The sequence below is a fragment of the Corythoichthys intestinalis genome, chromosome 5 (assembly GCF_030265065.1).
Source record: "Corythoichthys intestinalis isolate RoL2023-P3 chromosome 5, ASM3026506v1, whole genome shotgun sequence".
NCBI classification, from domain to species: Eukaryota; Metazoa; Chordata; class Actinopteri; order Syngnathiformes; family Syngnathidae; genus Corythoichthys; species Corythoichthys intestinalis.
In genome coordinates, this window is record NC_080399.1 from 56,026,428 (window position 1) to 56,048,271 (window position 21,844).

Below are 21,844 nucleotides of genomic sequence, written 5' to 3' on the forward strand. Positions count from 1 at the left end.
CCTGGTGACAACTCCTTATAACTTGATTGAGGTGATTGCATTTTCACCTCCGTCTCACCACCAGACATCTAGCATCGTCTTGTCTCCGAGAGCCCTAAAAAGGTAATCTGTTGGTTACAAATTTATTTCTCGTCTTAATTCCAAGGTATTTTCTTTACAAAAATTACGTGACGGACTACTGCGTTTCAGTTAGAGGCCGATGTTCATTGCGTTGATAGGCCTGTTTGTGTTGGCGCCGATGGTTAGCTCTGAGAGCAGCTAAAGGCGGCTACCGTTCGCTATGAACAAAAAGCGATTAGCATGGCAGCCAGCCGCTTGACATATCCCGGACGGTCACTAATTTACGGAGAGTGCCCGTTATATGTATGCATGTTTGTAGCGCTTGCTTTTTCCTGTGGAAATGTCTTCAACTTGAATGAACGATGTAATGCGCTAGCTTGACACTGTTGATGTTCACCGTAATGACGTTCATCTGCTCAACAAACCATCCCTTTTCTAAACTTGCCTTTCAATAAAATTTACCAGTATACAAACCAGAAATGCAGTATTGGACAAAGAGTAGTTTTGTACTAACACAGATTTTAACTGATCAAACGGCAGTAAATGTACATCAAGCCTTAAATTTCTGTGTATAGGTGTGTGTGTGTGTGTGTAAGAGAACTACCATTTGCTTAGGGTCTACTTTGTTGAAAAACAGTGTTTTACAATAGGCGGTAATGAGTTTTGGGTCCATCTATGAAATGGTGGCCTGTATTTATACGTGGGGTGGGTTATTGATAAAACTATCCTTGTGCAGTAATGTCTTTGCTTGCATGGGGAAGAAAAAGATTGGCTGTTAGTCAATCAATCGCTAATGCTCTTAAGTGCACGAAGTACTGTAAAAGTGGGCAAGTATTGAGGACACAACAATATTTTAAGGTTAATGCGTAGTTATACAATTTGATATTTTTCGTATATTGCCTTTTTTATCAGGGTATCTGCGGGGTGTTAAAAAGTCTGAAGCCTTAAATCCAATCATTTGAATTTAAGTCTTTAAAATGTCTAGAATTCTCCTAAAATCTCATTAAAAACTTTGAAATGTCAGAAACTGTCTTAATTTCAGAATATACAGCGGGGAGAACAAGTATTTGATACACTGCCAATGGATTGGCAGTGTATAAAATACTTGTTCTCCCCACTGTATATTGTTCAAAACTTTATTTGAAAGCATTAAAAAAAAAAAAAAATTAGGTAAAAAATGACCTAAGTTTTAAATATAGGGGCTTAATAAGAACAAATAGTAATATTAAAGTAAGCGGAATAATCTAACACATTAATCTGTCAACTAGTCTTTAACAGTCAAAACAACATGGAGGAAATGATTTGACTAGATTTAAGAAAAAAAATATATCTGATTTAGATGTTAAATTTGCAGTGTGTGCACACGCAGTTGCGTGTTGACAGATTACTTGGCATAGAAGCGGAGAAAACTTTCAACAGAATCGAATTACAGTACTTGCATCCATGGGTAAGTGGCCATTGGCTGTAGAGTTTAAAAGTCTTGATTCACAACAGGAAAAATTTGAAAAATAAATTCATGTACTTTTCATGTAATTCTAGGCCTCCAATTTTCCTTCCTGTCTTTTGTACTTTTGCCGGGATTGATGTGAAATGGATCTTAAATTGTATTTATTATGGTTTTAAAGTCGTGGCTTGTTGAAACCTGCAGGGACCCTGTTTTATAGAAGTGGGAATCTTCTAACGATCACCTAACGATTCGGTTACGATTCAGAGGCTAAGATTCGATTATAAGTCGACTATTGATGCCTCCCCCCAGCTATTAGCTGCTTTTAATGTTTCGCACATTAGTTACAAAAATTTGACAAAAATCCTCTCTGGCTTAAATGAACTACTATTTCAGTATCAAGTTAACGGTTCAAAACAGTAAATAAAATACTCAAGTCACCATTCTGTATCAGCAGCTTTAAACTACATTCAATTAATTTAATGTTGTGAATCAACTGTTTTAAGTTGTTAAAATTGCTCCCATTATTCCACAATTTCCCTTGGGTGTACTTTAGACATGTGAAAGTTTTAAAACTGTTTCATCATTTAATGATAGATTCAAGTCAATATTTTGCCGATTTTAGGAGTATTTTCGATAAAAAGTTAATTAGGTTCGCTCGTAAGTTTTGCTACAACTGCTTTCCAGAGAAGTGGACTGCTTTAAGATGGCAGCTATTTACTAACGCCGGTGAGTGTCATTTCGCATCTAGTTCTATATACATGTGATATTTACCGTAGCATTACGTGGGCGTAGTTGGTAGCGGCTTTCGGCCGCAGTCAGGTATTATTGTTGTTGTTGTTTTTTTTTTTTTTATCTATGATGTTTACTCTCAGTCTTTTCCTCATTGCGTCCCGAAGACCACGCTGTGTTTTAGTTCCGCTTTTGTTGGCATTCTTCAATAATCGGAATTTCTATGTTTGTGAATCATTCTCGAATCTTCCAAGGCTGAAATTTTCGCACACCTCTATTGTTTTGTGTGTGTGTGTCTGTGTTTTTTTTTTGTTTTTGTTTGTAGGACAGTGGCATTAGGTTTGTCCCAAATTAATTGGTCAGTTATTATTTTTGATCAATCAATGACTATGGTAAGAAAAATATTTCAAATTGCCAGCCACTTACTAAAACAACCCCAGGGCATTTAAAATTGATTGTGAAGAAAAGTGCAAAAACGGGTTGCTGCATTAAAACCCCTTAAAAGAGCATGATGCAAGATTACAATACATACATACGATACAATTCTCAATGATTAAAATGAGTTTTATATTTTAAAAGTAGATCATCAACCCGTAAAAGTTTTTTTTTTTTTCTTTTTCAAATTCTGTTTACAAAGAATGTCCATATGATCATTGTCAGACTTCTACAGAGCTTGCTGGTGATATGATCAATTGTAATATATCAAACTTATCTATTTGACTAGGTGAAAACATCCACTTCCTGCGTTACAGTAACATCAAGTATTTGGCATTAAAAATGCCACTTTGTATTGAATCGAATCTGTTAGACTTGGTTACTATTACGTATGAACTGTCACTGAACGCAATAAAAAAAAAAACTGTTAATCGAATCGAATCATCATTTTTGGAGTGAAAGATTCACACCCTGAGTAAATAAAAATGAGGTCTGTAATTTTTCCGGCTCCATTTTGCTGGCTGCCCAATACTTCTTGGCCACCCATTTTTACAAATAAATAGTTAATCTAATTCTGTACCTATGATGAAAATAAGTTTATCCATTTTAAGTTGCCGAATTTTGGGCCCAGTGTATATCATATCACGCAACACTATGTGGTGCTAGTGCACAATTTATGTAGCGTAACGTTAGATATGAAGTTAGGTTAATGTAATGTACATCTAACTTGGCTAAAAAGAACACGCAGGAAGTCGATATAACTTTTTATGGCAGTAAGTTGCTGCGATTGTGCACAATAATTCTAATGTGTAATTAAACCTTACACTGTCGAGCTTGTGGAATTTGCATGGTGTTAATATGGCAAAATAAACCACCACACAAGTAAAAAAAATTTATGATTTATTTTTGTATTTTTGTAATATTTCTTATCTTCACAATTTCTATTCAGCTTTTATTGTTAACGATCTTTGACTACTGTGTCGACTACTAGTGCTGTCAATTATTTTAGTAATCGATTAATCTATCAGTAAGTTCAAATAATTGAGTAATCGGGTTAGGAACATTTGATGTGTTGCAGAATAAACTTTAGGAGATGTAAAACAAAGACTTGCTAAGATTGCACTTTTATAAGAGTGAAATGTGAATACAAAATAAAATTTCCAGAGTGTCTTTTCAAACTATGCTGAATTGCACTTTCATTTCACAAGAGCAATAAATGCATTAAAATACCTGATATAAGCCTCAAAGGGAATCAAAAATAAATGAGGATCAAAGTACAACAACGGAACAATTGGCTGACTTGCATAGCAAAATTCCGCTAGTTTAAATGCTATAAAATGCTAACGTTTTATTTATAATGCTCTTTACAAATCCTTCAAACACATATTCCCACAGAAACTGCTAAATATACCTCTAAACTAAATTAGGAATGCATCAAAAATCTTATTAGCTCAAACAACAACCTACCTTATGTTGGTCTTAACAGGGAGGAGCTGGATCCAGCTGTGTTAGATGAGTAATGTCATATTTACTGTTGTGTATCCACTCAAATCAATAAAACTAAATGCAAACACTTTCTAAACAAACCATTACAACACCACTCTAATTAAACAAATTCTTGAAGTGGCAAAATTTATTTTGAAGCTTTTTTCTAATCGAGTTAAATCGAGTAATTGTTGCAGCATTAGTTGTCACGATGTTAAAAATGTTCAATTCTTGACACAAAAAAAATATTCAATATTTATTAAAATCGTAAATGCAAAAAAAATTGTTTACCATTGCTGTCAAGAGTCAACAAATTTCTGGGGAGCTGTGGAAGTGGAAAAAACAAAAATAAATGAATAAAACAAATGTCACCAATTAGAACAACGTCCAGATTAGGAGTGGGAACCTCTTGGTACCTCACGATACGATTTGCGATACAAAGCTCACGATAACGATGATCTGACGATATAGCGATACAACAATTTTCGATACATTGGTTAGGAAATCATTCTAGGATATTCTACAAAAAAATAATAAACAGAAAAACAAGCTTCTGCTGTGAATTGGAATGAGTTTATCACTAGTAGACGTCCAATCCATTTGAACTGGGAGGGTGGCAGCGAATGAACATTCGACATTTCACATTCGTTCATTCGCTGCTATCCCTCCCACTTCAAACGGATTGAACGTCTATGCCCGTCACTGGCAGCAAATGCCAGGCAATGAGTAGTTTTGGCCATTTAAGGTTATTTACCTGTTGATTTTCAGTTACTTCCTGTTGATTTTGGGGTATTTTATGGGTCACTTGCTGTTTATTTTGTGTTACAGAACAGGAAGTTACCTGGGAATCACCCAAATCAATAGGCAGTGACTCAAACTCAACAGGAAATGACCTGTAAATGTCCTAAAATGAAAAGCAAGTGACTTGTAAATGCCACGAAAATCAGACCGAATTACTGTGAATGCTCTGGTTTTGAATGAACTCCAGTCCCAGTTTTTTTTTTTTTTTTTTTTTCAATTGACACCTTTTAAAAACGATATCTCGATTCTTGACAGGAGCATATCATTAACCTTTTGGGATACAAAGTATCACGATATATCACCATTTGGATGTTGTCATACCCCTAGTCCCGATACCTTTGCAATCAAACATTTTAGTTTGTTACTTTTGATGACCCTATCTTTGACATAACATAACTGCTAAATTGTGTTGATTTTCCAGTTGAGTACCTCTTGGGGAAGTCTGCCGCTGCAAGTGGCAAAATGGGGGACGACAGTGAGTGGATGAAGCTTCCCATCGACCAGAAATGTGAACATAAGGTAATTGTACTCTGAAATTATTATTGTATTTTATTTAGGGCTGCAGCTATCGAATATTTTAGTAGTTGAGTACTGAAAATTCTATTGATTAATCGGATAAAACATATATTTTTTTTAGGTAAAGAGCAATTATAAATACGCATGAGAAAACAAGTCATTTCACCTAATATTGAACCATTTTCAGACAATATCTTTATTTTCGATGTACATTGTTGAAAACGACCAACAATATCATCTCAGTGGCCTATACTTCGAACGGAGTTCAACCTCCCCAGAAGTAGTCGTGCTTACCAGCGGGTAACCGGAGTTGACAAAACCTGGTTACCTAGTTTGTGGCCAATTGATGCTACGACGCTGATTAGGAGGTTGTCAGGAGAAGGAAATGCGGGGATGCGATGCCTGGTTGCGTTTTGTGTGATCACATTTGTGACGATGCCTGTGCATAATGATAATAAATTAAACCCTGTCTTTTGTAACGAATTCTCACAGTTAAACAAGACTGTAAGATGCATACTCAATACACATTTATATCTTTTATATTTGTGTGTCTGTTCTATCAGTGCATTTGATATTTATTTTAATCTCTAAGAGTTGGCAGAAAAAAACAAGTTTTCTCAATGTTTAAATAGTCTACATATTTTTATGATTATTATCAATGCATTTACACAATGAAATAACGCTGGAAAAGTTTGTTAAATATATTTCTTGTATGAGACCAAACCTCCACATTCGTTTACATTCAGCGAAGCCGACACAGGTTTCCATACAGCATTTTCAACAATCAATTTGAAGCGTTTCCATACCCCACTCCTACCACTGTCCGAATAGCACGGCATACAGTGTTCTTACTCAGATATTCAGCATCACCGATGGAATACATATATTGTCCGCTGGCGAAAGAGCGTAAGGACAGGCACACATTCCGCTCGATTGTGAGGGCCTGACTTCGGCGGGTTACGTTAGAGACATCCGCCTCGATCAGCTGGCACAGGTGGCTAATTCCCTCAGCTGAAAAGCTATATCTTTCATGGAAAACATCGTCCGGGTACGCCAGCAGATTTTGCCGGCCTCTAAAAACCCGTGCCCTCCGAAGAGAGCCCCTCACTATCCACGCGCCAATGTCATACGGGTCGTCCAGGTACGCTGTCACTGTGAAGAGGACACGTCCGCGGAGGAGTACTGTTTAAATAGAGTGTGGTTAATTGGAATCTTGGGGTTAAGCAAGATCTAACTCTGAAACGACCAGGTTTCCAACATATCCACCTTTCGTAGTCCCAGTTAGCTGGTAAGATAGGCTGCACATGATGAAGTTACTCTGGAAATTACCCGCTAAGCCAGAAAACCGGCTTCGCAGTATAGACCACTGATGTGACTAAAAACAACAACAAATTTACAGCTTTCACTGAAAAAACTTCTAGCTCTTATTTGAAAAAAAAAAAAAAAAAAAATCTTATTTCTTACCTAAAAATGTCATTACGCTTAAACACATCACTTAAAAGTTAGGTGTTTTTCCCACGTGTTTCAATTGAATTTCCATTTGTGTCAAGCTATCTTTAGGTTCTAGTTAAGTTTTTTAAATTGGTCTAAATTGTAAGTCCTGATAAGATTTTGAGTTTTTGCAGTGTTCAAAATAAATGTGTGATAAGGCTGCAGTATTAGAGCACATTAGGCACCAGTGCGACAGTGCTAAAATTGACAGTTAGCTGTATTATGTTTTTATTTTACACCTTTATCACTCTACAGCGCTGTTTTTACAGATTAAATAAAGCCTGTATGTAAGACACGTTAGCCGCGCATCAACAGTAGTCATAATAGAAACCTAGCCCTCCGCAGGGCTAACGTTACGTTTGCAGGGTACGGTAACGTTAATCTTATTTATTAGCGCTGAGAAAGTCTACTGCTTTAAGATGGCAGCTGTTTACTAACGGTGGTGAGGCTGTCATTTCGCATCTAGTTCTATATACATGGGCTAACGCGGCCGAGTCTGTAATTTCGAATCTAGTTCCATATACATGTGACATCTATGAGACACATCAGATGCTACCTGCTACTACCGTAGCATCATGCGGGCGTAGTTTGTAGCAACGTTGGCATAGTTTATAGCGGCTACCGGTTGCAGTCAGGTATTGTTGCTTCTTCCTCTACAGACGTGATGTCAGTGCGTTGTCCCGCATTAAAAGTAGTCAGGGCAAAACGTGATGCATAGAGCTGGCAAAAATAAACGATTTCTCCAGGCGAATAAAATGACACTGATCAATTTTTAAACTCGAGTTACTCGAGTATTTGTTTCAGCTTTATTTTATTACCGTATTTATTTGTTTTGACACTTCTCATAACCTTCTGATTCGAGATGTGGCTGAAAATAGCTAAAATTGCATTTTCGGTTTTCGGTTAAATGGCTGAAAATTTACCACCGAAAAATGCGAAGAACCTTCGTCCCCTTGTGATGACGTAATCAAAACACAGCGAGCTAAGACTGCCGGCTCCTAGCCAACATATCCTCAGTTTGTATGTACCGTAATTTCCCGAATATAAGGCGCACCCGTGTATAATGCGCAACCCAAATTTACTTGTAAAATTTGGGGAAAATTATTGTACCCGTTTATAACGCGCACCCTAATTTTAGCACCAATAAATAGAAGAATACAAGAAAACAGAGCTCGTGTACAGATACAGAGATGTCATTTTACTGACTGGTGAAACACAGCACAAGCATAGCACATTGGTAGTTCAAAACATTACCGTAAACTGACAATATTTACGGTAATAATATGATTTGACAACTTCTCCAACTTACCAGAATCTAGGAGAAAACAAAACGGATGTGACTTTTCTTTTAAAGGCTGCTGCATAACTTGCTCGTTTCCTCATGATGAATAAATGTTTCTTCCATGGATTGATACGGTAAAACTACTGAACTATTGTTATTTGGGTTTGAGTTTCCCGAGGGACCGATATAGTTGACGGACACAGGAAGTGTGTGTCCTTACATTTGTTATGCTCCGAATTGTGGATCTGCAATAAACGTCGACTCAAATGAGTTCAAGAAACTAAATTCTGTGCTTTATGAAGAGTGAAAAAAGCAGAATTTAACACAGAGGAAATCATTCGGCCGATTAGTGTGAAGTATTACCGAAACAAAATGGTGACGTCACGTACCGTAATGGTCGGCAACGGGTCGCCGCATACGATTCTTCAACACAACGTGGTCGTGTCAATGAAAAAAAATCGGTTTATATATATATGTAATACATATATATTTCTGTCTCCATCCATGTACCCGTTTATAAAGCGCACCATGAGTTTACAAGTTGATTTTGGGGGAAAAAAAGTGCGCATTATATTCGGGAAATTACGGTATTTTGAGGTATCAAATAAATATAAAAATTATTAAATGAAGGAAAACAAAATAAATTTGCTTCATCGCTGCTGTACGCTCGTTATGAAGTTGAGTTCCATTGGTGTCCAGCCTCACATTGAGTACAGTGTGTTTGAGCCTGTGTGTGAGTAGTTTGGAGTTCAATCAAGTGAACAGTATACAATTAAGTCATATTTAAATGCATACATGTGCATTTTCTGTGGTTTAGTACAATACGTTTATAGGACAACCACTTCCTCTTTTTGTCAAATTTTTTCCGCGACTTCCACACCCCCTCTACCACTCGCCGTTTAATCTGACTGGGAACGACTTCGCTCGGCTTGGTCAGGGCTAGAACTCCTCACTCGCCTGGATCTCGATCGATTCCACTTGTTGCACAAGAAAACACGTAGTCTTATTTTAAGTAGTAGGAGATATCGTAATAGCCTTGCAAAGAGCTTTACTACTTTCAGCGAAAACGGAATAGCTTTTCGTTGTGAACTACAGTTCCACACAAACGTACACCGAGATCTAATTTAACTTAGCAATTGGAAACGAGAGACCTGTTTTTCGAGTGTCCCAAATTTGCTATGAGGTGTGTATTCGTCCACCGAACAGAATGCTATGACGATGCAAGCGCTCACTGCCGCCACTGACGCATCCTCCCAGTGGCAGTTTTAAGAGGGGGGCACAGACGCACTGGCCCCCTTAAAGTGCCTCGGCTCCCATTTTATTACAAAGCATGGCAATCGGCCAATCCTTCTTTTCTGAAGTGAGAGGAAATGAGATAATGTTGTTTCTAGAGCATATAAAATATTGATGCTACTTTTGTGTTTAAAATGACTTTACAAGAAAGTGATTAAATTTATTGTTCCATGTATTCAATCCTTACTTGCATACATTACGAATAAATTCGAAGTATTCAGGCATGAAAAACTCTCACCGTTCGGCGAAATTTGCTGTTTTGAAGTCAAAAAGTGTGACCTCTATGAATTGTGTAGATCAGAGGAGAAAATTTTTAAGGGGAGGGGGATGGGAAGTTTTTTTAATGTCGGATTTTTTTTTTTTTTTTTATGTTAGACGTTTGGTATGCAAGCGGGGAAAGCGGCACAAAGCAAAAAAAAAAAAAAAAAAAAGTGCCAGAGTGGCCAAAACATTGACTTATTTCAACGAAACAAATGAGGGTACACTGATGTGTCCTGTCTCTTCAATGCCAAGCTGGTAAGCTTTGGACATGCCCAAACCATCTCAGTCTGGCCTCTCTGACTTTCTCCCAATCTTCTATCCTGTGCTGTCCTTGTCAAGCTAAATTGTAATGCAGTTGTAACAATAATAAATTCACAATCTCCTTTGAGTTTGGTTGACAAACTAGTGGTATTTTTTTTCTTTTAAATGGCTTTGACTTGAACCACAAACGGTAGGTTTGATAAAAACCTGCTCTGTGCATTTACTGTGAAACCTTTTTCATTCCAGGTATGGAAAACCCGTCTGAATGGTTATGAAGAAGCCCTGCAGTTGTTCAACAGGATAGATGATGAGAAGAGTCCAGAGTGGGGGAAATATCTTGGTCTGATTAAAAAGTTTGTCACAGAGTCAAATGCGGTTGCTCAGCTTAAAGGCCTTGAGGCAGCCTTGGCTTATGTAGAGAATGCCCACGTCGCTGTGAAGTAAGTAGATCAATAAGAAAAATCAATAAATTGATGAATAAAAGTGGTAGTTAAACCCCCCCAAAAAAAACATTTGTACCGTCTGAAAGTGTGGATTTTCTGTGTGACTAAAATATCTTACAAATACTGGCTTGGTTTCATTTTTGCAGGACAACAGGTGATGTGGTGTCAGGAGTGGTGACCAAAGTTTTTAACCAGCCAAAAGCTCGAGCTAAGGAGCTCGGCACAGACATTTGTATGATGTACATCGAAATAGAAAAAGCTGAAGTGGTACAGGATGAGCTTCTGAAAGGACTGGACAACAAGAATCCCAAAATTGTTGTGGCCTGTATTGAGACGCTTAGGAAGGCTCTCAGGTTTGTGTCATCTTAACCTATAGAAAAAAAAAAAAATCACAGCTACAGTATGTGAATACACTTGATTGATTTCAGCAACCATATTCATTCAATAATAACTATTGTATGAGTTTGAGATTTTTGAAGGCAAATGTATACCTACTAGCAATACTGTAATTTCTGAAGTATGATGCACTCATGTGTAGTACGCCTTCTCCCAAAAAAATCCCCTTCAGAATAATTTGACCCAAATTTAAATGATCCAATTTGCTGCTGTCTTGCCCTAAAAGACAAAACATGGTATTAAAGTTTTATTTTGGTAGTTTCTTCAAAAATGTATGTTTTTTTTTTCTTTCTTCTAATTGTCCGTACCGGAGTCCACAAATCTCTCCCTAGTGCCAAAACGATATGAAACATTTTAGCAACATTTTACTTGTCTTAATTAGCTTAATTAGCTTACTTAATAAGCGGCGCAGAAAATGAATGAATGCGTCTTCATTATTGCCATGAATAGAACTGTTTCTGCAATGCACATTTTGGCCAGCTGATTAAGCTCGATTTGCGCTGAGTTTGTGTCTTGAATTTGCGCTCCATTGATGGGATTCCATATCCCATAGTAGTACCACCAATCGGTCTCAGAAGTTAGCCAAATGGCAAAACGCCTATAATCCTCACCCACAACACAATTTATTTCAATATCTATATTAATTTATTTTTAATTATGCTAACATAATGTGAAGCAGTCATAAATGTGTTGCTAGATAAATATCTTTAAATTCGAGCAAAAAATATGTATGCTACTGTGCTGTTTCCGTTTACCCAGGATAATTTTGGCTTGCAGCACAATTTGATCCATTTTAACATTTGTTTCAGGTCAGTTTAATGTCAATTCAAAAATAAAGTGATTGAAGGGAAAGCTCTCTGAATTGTTGTAGTTTTTCACCAAATAAAGATGTATTCTATTGTGGCATATCAATTTAAAATGACCAGTTACATAATTTCTCCACCCCTTATTGAACAGCATACTGCTAACACAGATGCTAAGTACTCTTGTCTAAAACGCCCATAAAATCCAAACTATTGGGGGACTCATATTTTCAGATTTTGAAGTGGGCATGAGTAGACGACATCACGTAAATTCTGACGACATTTGATTTCTACTTTCAAACATTACACCATGCTATAATATGATTGCAGCACATGTTAACATGCGCTTACACACACGCATCACACCCACAATGTCTAATTCAAGGTGAGTAATAAAAGTGTAATATAAATATATAGCATTTGACATAACTACTTTGTGATATACCTTTTTATATGGCACTTGTAAATGTCTGACAGATTTTCGTTTGTACCTAGCCCTGTCACGATAACAAATTTTAGTAGACGATATATTGTCTCATGAATTATTGCTGAAATGCAATATTATTGTCAGTTTTTTTTTTTTTTAAATAAATCAATCACTAATGTAGTGACGAAACATCCTAATCAGCTATTCAAATGTATGAAATTGTTATTCTTAAATAAAACGCGAATTATACTAGTATTAAAAATATTATTTGAAAAAAAAAAAAAAAAAAACCCAGCAAAAAAACGTGTCATTTTAAAGCTATTCTTAGTATAGAATCTGAAGAGTGTGAAATTAACTCCAGTAATCCATTTTTACACGCTGAACATTATTTTGAAATGTTCACTTGAAGTACGTTCGTTAAACTGCTAACCGTAAGCGCTACACTCAGTTAAAAAAAAAAAAAAAAAAAAAAAAAAAAAAACCCAAAAAACATTGCACTAGTCTTCAATTTCTGTTATGCATGTGGTGTCGGCAAACTATAATATGTTCAATATAGATGTTTGCTTATTTTGTATGAACTTCAATTTTGCGGTAAGTCTCGTGCAGAGTGCACGCAGTGATAAATCGCAGCTGGGAAAATTACCGACCACTTTTTTTTTTTTTTTTTTGGGCACCATACGATAAATTGACTTATTGCATATCGCGACAGGCTGATTGGTAACCATGTATTGATGATTTAGAGAAGGAAAAAGAGATAAAATACCCATTATACGTGAGATTACAGTTTGTGGCTATCATGGCAAGTGGAAAAGTGAAAATGTAATACTCACTCCTTGCATACATGCTGTCTTTTTCTTTTAGTGAGTTTGGACCCAAAATAGTGACTTTGAAGCCTATAGTGAAGGTATTACCCAAACAATTTGAGTCCAGAGACAAGGCAGTGAGAGACGAAGCCAAGATGTTTGCAATAGAAATCTACAAATGGATACGAGATGCCTTGAGACCTTCCCTGCAGAATGTCAACTCTGTACTGGTGGGACAAGCGCAGCACTTGAAACATTCTCACAAGGTAAAAATACTTAATAAACAAATGTGTTTGTGCCTCCTCTGCAGCTGAAGGAGCTTGAAGAGGAGTGGGTGAAGCTACCGTCTAACCCGCCCAAGCAAAGCAGATTCCTGCGTTCCCAGCAAGACCTGAAAGCAAAGTTTATACAACAAGCACAAGGAGAAGAGTCTGGTATTTAAAAAAAAAAAAATCATTTTTATGAACACCTGATGAATTGGGCAGTATTTTATATAATAATTAAATAAAAACGTACAGTGGTACCTCTACATACGATCGCTTCGACACACGAACTTTTCGACATCCGACGTAAATTTGGACTCGCCATTTGTTTCTACATCCGACGACATGCTCGAAATACGACGACAATGGCAGCACCGCAGACGAATGCACGGCGGATTTTCTTGTGTGACAAATCAACACTGGTTTCAGAAAAGGTTGGTACAGGTGGTGAAACAAGGAAAAAAGTTGACTCTTACCTTCTAAATGAAGATGCAAATGACAGAAAAATATGAGCGTAGGGTGGGCATCCGTGAAATGGCTCAACAATACATCCCACGGTCCTCCTCCGACCATCGTTCGCCAGTCTTTATAAGTTAAGCTGACAATTCTTATTGTGGTAACATCTCCAGAGAAATCGCCAACTTCGCCACGTTTTTATCATTTATTTCACAACTTATTCAAAACAAAAACACCTTCTGTCTGCCGCAATTGACGGTGTTCTCAAGAAAACATTCAAAGTGAAAGTGAAACTCAAGCTCACCGGTCTGTCCCTGGCACGTCAGCCCCGCGGTGCGTTCAGGGTCAGCAAAAAACGTCCGCCACATTAGAACCCGATTCGTTACATTAATACAGGAATTAATATTATTATTATTATTCCGATTTTGATTTATAATTTATTTGTTTTGCTATGTGTAATTGCCATTTGTAATAGTACCAGCAGTATTTTTTTTAAGGATTTAGTGAAGGTTTTTGGGGTGTGGAACGAATTAATGGAATTATAATGTATTCCTATGGGAAAATCCTGCTCGACATACGACCATTTCGATTTACAAACAAGGTCCTGGAACGGATTAACTTCGTATGTAGAGGTACCACTGTATTACTAACATCATTCTTGAAGTTATTGCTTGTCTAAATCATGCCTACAAAGATCTTAATTGTAGGTGTAATTACAGAAATGCAATAGCATTGCCAAAAGATACAAAAATATGTCTTAAACTCTGCAACACTCTCGCAAAAAGTGGAAGAGGACTTATAGTAAAAAGTACACTACTGTAGCATGTTTGGAACTTTTGTTCAAATTAAAAAAGCAAACAAAAACTTTTTCCCGATATCAGATCAGGACTCTGTATTGGCAGATTCTCAAAATCAGTTGACACGTACTCAGGTGCAAAAATATGCGATCGGGACGTTCTTAATCACTAATGTCTTTTTACCTACCACTAAGTAAACAGAGCCACATGTGTGTACATTATAAGAGTGGTCCTTAAGCCTGTGACAATATAAAACAAGTCAATTCACACAGTAAATAAAAATATGGTTGCTTGGCATTGTGTGTTAAAACGAAGTCAAGTGATACCCGAAGAGACTCCAGTTTCTTTCACAGATGTTTACTGGTCATCAAAGCACCAGTAACTGCAGATAATGCACACATGCTGAGTCTAACTGTAGGCTTTACAATTGATAAAAGAGAGCAGCTTTACACTCGATAAAAGAACACTTGGCGTCCTTATGCATGTGTTGCCAGTTGTACATTTTCTGTACTCAAAGTTTGCATTACTGTAAACCAGGAAGTTTCATGTTCGAAGCTTGAAGGTTTGAAGCAAAGATTTAGGGCGGTCCCAAACGACTAATTTTCTCCCGATTAGTCAGCAGACTATTTTTACGATTAGTTGACTAACCTAATATTTTTCTTTTAATTATTAATATTTTTTTTCCCACTAATTTAGTTATGAATTTTTTGTTGACTCTTAATAATTCACAAAAACATTTTGGAAGACTGAAATTCTTAAAGTATAAATAAACATGTAAATAACAATAATAAATCACAAATAAACAATGAGGTCAAAGCTGATAGCATTAACTAGCAAAAGAATGGAATGTAAACTGATTCAGAACACGACTTCGCCTTCCCAACATGATTGAAAACAATTCTTACAAGAAATATCTGGCATTAATATTATAGTATACTACTTTATATAATAGTATTATAATAATTAATAATTAATAATAATATATAATATTCATTGCAAATCAGATTTCTCCCTGCAGTATTGAGACATAAGAAATAGCTAATACCTTAGGGACGGTATGCATGGTATACCTTGAAACCGGTAGTCGGCACATGTCTAATGCTATTGCACTTTTGCAACTATATCTGCAGCTGTTTTAAAGGCAGAATTATTTTCTTTTGCATAGTTTCCTTATTGTGTAATCAATCTTATGTGGTTTAACCTTTTTCAGGAGAAGAGGAGGAGGAAACGGTGGCAGCAGTGGATCCTTATGAGCTATTGGCAGCTGTGGATATTCTTTCCAAGTTGCCCAAAGACTTTTATGAAAAAATTGTAAGTGCAATGCATGATTTTTGAACAAGCTGTGATGTGCCATGTGGGTATTGAATACTGCGGTGTTAAACATTTAGGGTAATTTTTGTAATTACCTGTTGAAATAGTTATATTTCTCTTTTTAACATGGCAAAATAAGTAGTCCATATTGGCGAGAGCATCTGCACTATGGTGTGATGGCCCTCAGTAATTGCTTCCGTCTTCGCTCTTTTTGTTTTGTTAACCCTTCAAAAGGTCAAAAGTCATAGATTAGTTAGTTTGGAGAAAATTATCTCGTTTAACAAAAAAAAAAAAAACCCTCAAAATATGGAATTACACCAGTCACAGAGCGCTTGTGTGCAGCAGCTGCGCTTCTTGACGCATTCAGAATGCAATGGCTACATTGCCCACTGAATGCGACCAGCCACATGAAGTCATGGAGCGCTTGAGATATTACCAACATTTTATGCGAGCTCACCACGAGACATTGAGATTGGCACTCATATTGCATACAGTTATTCAACAAATGCCTTCCAGATGACAAAAATAAACCAAATGAGAAAACGCCCCATTACAGATTTGCATTCACACGACCAGAGCTTGATTTCGATTGCTGTTAAATGACGCCATAATTCTGCTTGAATACATTCTAGTATTCATTTCTTTGCAATTTGAGGTCAGGCAAGAGCCAATTCACACACTGCCTTGGCAACCTCCTTCTCAATTATTCGTTCTTTTTTTTTTTTTTTTTTTTTTTTTTTTTGTGCCTCTTCACCCAGGCCTAGTTCATGAATTAATGACAACAATATGGTTTAACTTTTAAATATTGAAATACAGTTTAGCATGAATGCAAAAAAAACTTTTTATGAAGTGTTATTTCATATAAAAGCATTTTTCAATAGAACATTAAAGAATAGTTTAAAACATGTATATAAAAAAATGTTTAAATAATGCATTAATAAAAAAAAAAAGTACAGTTATTCTCTCACTTATATGATTCGGATGCGTGTGTGTACATACATAAACAGATGTAAATATATTTTTATAACTAGGGCTGCAACCAACAATTATTTTTATAATGGATTAATTGGATGGTTAATTAAATGGTCAATCGTATAGACCCTACTCACCAACGTCACAGAATGACGTGTCGCTGTATCCGGCCGCCATATTGTCCGTCTTTGTTTATCCGTATTGTCAATGGTTTCAATTTGTCGTTCAATTTATAGTGCAATTCATGGAAGCCCCGGTGCTTTCAGACGCTATAAACTCATTGGATGCGTTGCATAAAAGGCGTTATGTGGAAAAGCTTCAGTCTTATCCATTCGCCAGATCCATATTTGATGCCTAAATCGATAATAATAATCGATTTTTCGACCCGCTGTCTTCGCCCTCTCTGCCTGACATCTGCTACCCTGATATCTAAAACTATCTTGTCCACACAAAATCAGCCTATTCTCACGAAAGTTTGAGGTACTTTAAGAGCAGCATTCTAAGCAACATTACCCCATGTGACCCTTTACTTCCAATTCTCTAAAATGGCGACAATCAATAAAAAAAGTTGACTGCGATGGCCGACGCTTCAAGGATAGGTGGATATTGGACTATTTCTTCAATAAAACACGCAACAACTGTGTCTGCCTCATTTGCAAGGAGACAGTCGCTGTTTTCAAAGAGTTCGATGTGACGCGATGATATTACCAAACAAGACACGCTGACATGTACGACAACATTACAGGGAAGATACGCAGCGAGAAATTATAGCAACTTGAAGCTAGTTTAATTTCACAGCCGCAGTATTTCGCAAGAGCCCGAGAGTCGAAAGAGAACGCCACAAAGACGAGACTGTTTAAATTATGAATTAAAAAAATAATAAAGCAAATGTGACACACAGAAGGGCTTGTTTAAATATATTGTTCAATGCAAATCAGCCAAGGTAGCCCCCCGCATTTTTACCACACCAAATCTGGCCCCCTTTGCAAAAGGTTTGGACACACCTGTTTAACTGATGATCCGTAGACGAGGCCAGCTTCTTTCACTTGGTACCAGCTAAATATTATTCAAAATGTAATGATGGTGCAAGAAATAAGCATCTTGAATTTGAAACTGTATGTTGTCGGCGATTAGCCTCGCAATGATCTTAATTGTGGTTGTCAGCCCAAAACCCTCTAAATATATATAAAATGCATCTTACCAGATATAAAATGACTACTACATAATCTGTGGTAATCGTTTGGAGCCCAGTTTTCTCTTCGAATTGCAGCAGTCCATCTCGCTCTCCTCTCCGGGTCTCTCGGAATACGGTAGAACTTCAAGTCTCTCAGTCTATCTTCTCTGTTATTGCAACCAACCGCCACACACGCCTTCGTCATTTTGATTATTAATGTTAACGAGCAGAAAAACACGCAATAATAGGAGGAATTTACGTAGCGGTAATGCGTCCACACGACGAGTTGACGGACAATATGGCGCGGAGGCATGGTTGTGACGTCATGTGAGTAGGGTCTATAGAGGGTCTTTTTTCAAATACCTTTACAATTAAACTTAAAGTTGTTTTAGGCATGTTGTAAGTAACAATGAAGACAAAATGGATGACTATTTCAGTCAAAAATATTACAGCTTCCTGACTCAAAACAGTAGTTGTACATTACAGTTAAGTACATAAAACTTGTTAAAGCATTTAGTAAAGTTTCTAAGTATAAAACAGAAAAAGAATTTCTCAGCCAAAGGTCCTGTTCATTCAATTAAAAAAAAAAAAAAGTGCTGCTGGTTGACATTTTTTTTTCTTGTGGGCTAAGTGCTGATTTAAATGGTGTCAATGACTCCTTTATTTTCTTTAAAACAAACTAATCAACAAAATCGACTATGGGGGAGGCAGACTATAATGACTGTTTTCTTGATAAAAGTTGTTCATACATACAATTTCAAAGCACACACACTTGTATGACAATTTACAGTTTGTGTTAAAAAGAGACTTAAGCTGTTATATGAATGGGTTTGTGTATGTGGTTTGTTTGAAAAAAGAAACGCTACAATTTTACTCGCTAACAAGAACTCAAGTGCTAATATCCTTCTCCAAAACACAAGTGGAGACTTAAGACAGTGATTAGCATAATCGCTAACTAGCTAAGCGATCCGTGCTAAGTAGTAACGTCTCATCAACAAAAAATAAAAACAATGCAATTGGCATTTCACCCGGGAGGGAGAGTGAAGGGAGAGCAGGCTCGACTTTTACGAGCAGTCGCCCAGTTGTGATTGAAATAAATCTTTAGAAAACAACAACGAAAGCCTGACATTGTCACTTGGGATGTTACAATCGATGCTCAGTTGCGCTCTCACCACTTGGAAAATAACAAATAGAAACATATGGTGTGGCACTGCATATATTTCCTGGAAACCGCAACCAGGAGTGCTTGTGCATAACAGTGGTGATCCTGGAAGTGGCAACAGTTTTGACTGGCAGAAATGTCATGAAAAAAAACAAACGCGCACCTCTTTGACTGGGAGTACCACGCAGTTCATTTTTCGGAGCTTAATTTTCCTCTACGCATTCTTATATACTCATGTTCGGTCGGCATTGAGTTGGGAGGGGCCAGTCCCGCAGCTGGCTGATCGGACACTTAACGCAGGAACGAGCTCTGTAAGAAAACGCTCATCTCTGCGTAATCCGCGATGGGAGAACCACAAATGGGCACTGAATTGAAGCATATTATTGCGAAGTAGTTTGAAGGTTCAAGAAAAATGTGCGGAAAACAAAAGAGGAGCAGGAATGCCACGTCTTGATCGTCCGTCTCCATTGTTTACCATGCCGTCATGCCGCCCTAAAAATGGGGACAGCATGATGTAACTTCCTTAGTGTCCGATTGTTGTACAGACACACTAGTCTATATTAAACGGAGGATAATATTAGCCGGCTAACTTATCTTTGTAAGTTCTTGCATGGATAAGAGGCAGATTAGTGTAGCAGACATGCCGTATCGTCTAAGTAATCACACGTTTAACGCCATTATCCTTCCTAGTGTAGACGTAGCCGGAGTGTAGCAATGAACTCTCTTGCTCTAATCACTGGTGCGCGCACGCAGACTCTCGTTACACATCACACATATCCAAATGCTCCTTTGAGCAGAAAAGATTTACGTCCCCTTGTCAAGTGAGTTTGACAACTACATTTTGAGAACCTCATCCTCTATTTATGCAGGAAGCTAAAAAGTGGCAGGAGAGGAAAGAAGCTCTGGAAGCTGTTGAAACTCTGACAAAGAATCCCAAATTGGAAAGTGGAGACTATGGAGATCTTGTCAGAGCACTCAAGAAGGTACTTGGTCTATTTGTTTGCATTATTCATTGAATCATTTGCTGAACACTTTACTGGGGCCCAACTGCATTAATTTAAAGATGATATGAAGCTACATTGCTGACTGTCATGTATTGTAGGTTGTGGGGAAAGACGCCAATGTCATGCTGGTTTCAATGGCAGCTAAATGTCTGGCTGGATTGGCTTCCGGTCTCAGGAAGAAGTTTGGAACATATGCAGGACATGTAAGTTCAAAGATTATTCCAATTCCGAAAGACCCGTCTGTTGAAAATCCACAGCAGAGTTATTTTTCTTTTAAGTTTGCTTTGGTCATAATTTTCCTATTTTGCTTTGCATGTCTTATTGTTTTTAACGTATACTGTCAAACTACAGCCACTTGACAAACTCAACATGCTAGTGACCAGGTTTTGACTTAGTAGACAAATTTTCCACACATAAACTTCTCCAACAATGGAAATGGCTTCAAAAATGATAGATGGAAAAAATCCATCAAAGTAACGTTATTTTATGACAGACTAAAGTCGTGTATTATATTTGTCATGTTGGGTTTACAATGTAAAATAGAAAATAAAACCCAGCAAGAATTAATTGTTTCAGTCTGTTTCATTTTCTTTCTCCTGGTCCACAGGTTGTTCCAACTATTCTGGAAAAGTTCAAGGAGAAAAAGCTTCAGGTTGTCCAAGCCCTGCAAGAGGCCATTGATGCCATCTTTCTTACTGTTAGTATGCACTTGTTCTAAGTACAGAGAATGTTTTATTTAATCTCAAGGGAAAAATAAGTACAAAAATTTAGGGCGGGAAAAATACACATTTATATTCATTCATTCATTCATTTTCTGAACCGCTTATCCTCACAAGGGTCACGGGGGTGCTGGAGGCAATCCCAACTAACTATAGGCAGTAGGCGGGGTACACCGTGGATTGGTTGCCAGTCAATTGCAGGGCTTAAGGAGACGAACAACCATTTGCGCACAAATTAAGACAATTTAGAGCGTTCGATCAGCCCACGAAGCATGTTTTTGGATGACCCAAGCAGGCATGGGGAAACCAACCCTAGATCTCAGAACTGTGAGACGGACGTGCTAACCACTCTACCACCGTGCCGCTATTACACATTATAATTAAAACTAAATGCAGAGTTTAACATCGAAGTCACAAAACAGCCATAGTCAATTCTGTCAGTTGTTATTGCGATTGAATATCTCTGGCTATCTAGTTAACTATGTAACAATGATATACACAAAGAGCCTGTCTAAAGACCAGAGCAAAATAAAATCTCCCAAGTAACCTGAATATTTGTATATACTATAATATTTATAACTTCAAATTCTACCTATTTCAAATTGGCGCTGGGCGATACGGCCTTTAGTACTTATTAAGTGTGTGCCAAAAAAATCGATTATTAGATGCATCGCCTGTCAACACGTGACTATTCGATTACTATTGATTAATGTTTAAACATAGGTTTATAAATGATGATTTTCCCTAATAACTTTATGACAGCCGCTAGTAGCGAAATTAAATTCAAGACACGTCTGCCGCCCGGACACCTTTAACGGACATGCGCAGCGTTATGATGGATGCAGCTGGTTACTGAGTGAAAGATTTACTCCTTTTCAAAAGACTGGAAAATAAATTTGTGTATCAGACAGGCAGGGACCCAGCGGTCACACTTTGGGTCCCTGTTATTTTATAGTTATTTTTTAGAGCGAGAGGGTAAGAGAGCTAGTTCATTTCTCCTTGCCTTTCAGTTGTTCGGCAGTAGGTTCAAGTCGTGTTAATTGGAAAATGCCC

At 37.3% G+C, this 21,844-nt stretch overlaps 1 protein-coding gene across 4 annotated transcripts in view; it reads left to right on the top strand.

The window, feature by feature from the left end:
- ckap5 (cytoskeleton associated protein 5) overlaps window positions 1-21,844 on the top strand; it is an 80,643-nt gene continuing 58,799 nt past the window's right edge. For all 4 annotated transcript variants that reach the window (XM_057835892.1, XM_057835894.1, XM_057835895.1 and 1 more), the window contains exons 1-10: window positions 1-102; window positions 5,379-5,476; window positions 10,308-10,501; window positions 10,651-10,857; window positions 12,992-13,163; window positions 13,244-13,367; window positions 15,660-15,760; window positions 19,938-20,051; window positions 20,171-20,275; window positions 20,680-20,769. In XM_057835892.1, the coding sequence (XP_057691875.1) occupies window positions 5,420-5,476; window positions 10,308-10,501; window positions 10,651-10,857; window positions 12,992-13,163; window positions 13,244-13,367; window positions 15,660-15,760; window positions 19,938-20,051; window positions 20,171-20,275; window positions 20,680-20,769 (1,164 nt within the window). In that variant the 5' untranslated portion in view covers window positions 1-102; window positions 5,379-5,419. The remainder of the gene's footprint in view (window positions 103-5,378; window positions 5,477-10,307; window positions 10,502-10,650; window positions 10,858-12,991; window positions 13,164-13,243; window positions 13,368-15,659; window positions 15,761-19,937; window positions 20,052-20,170; window positions 20,276-20,679; window positions 20,770-21,844) is intronic.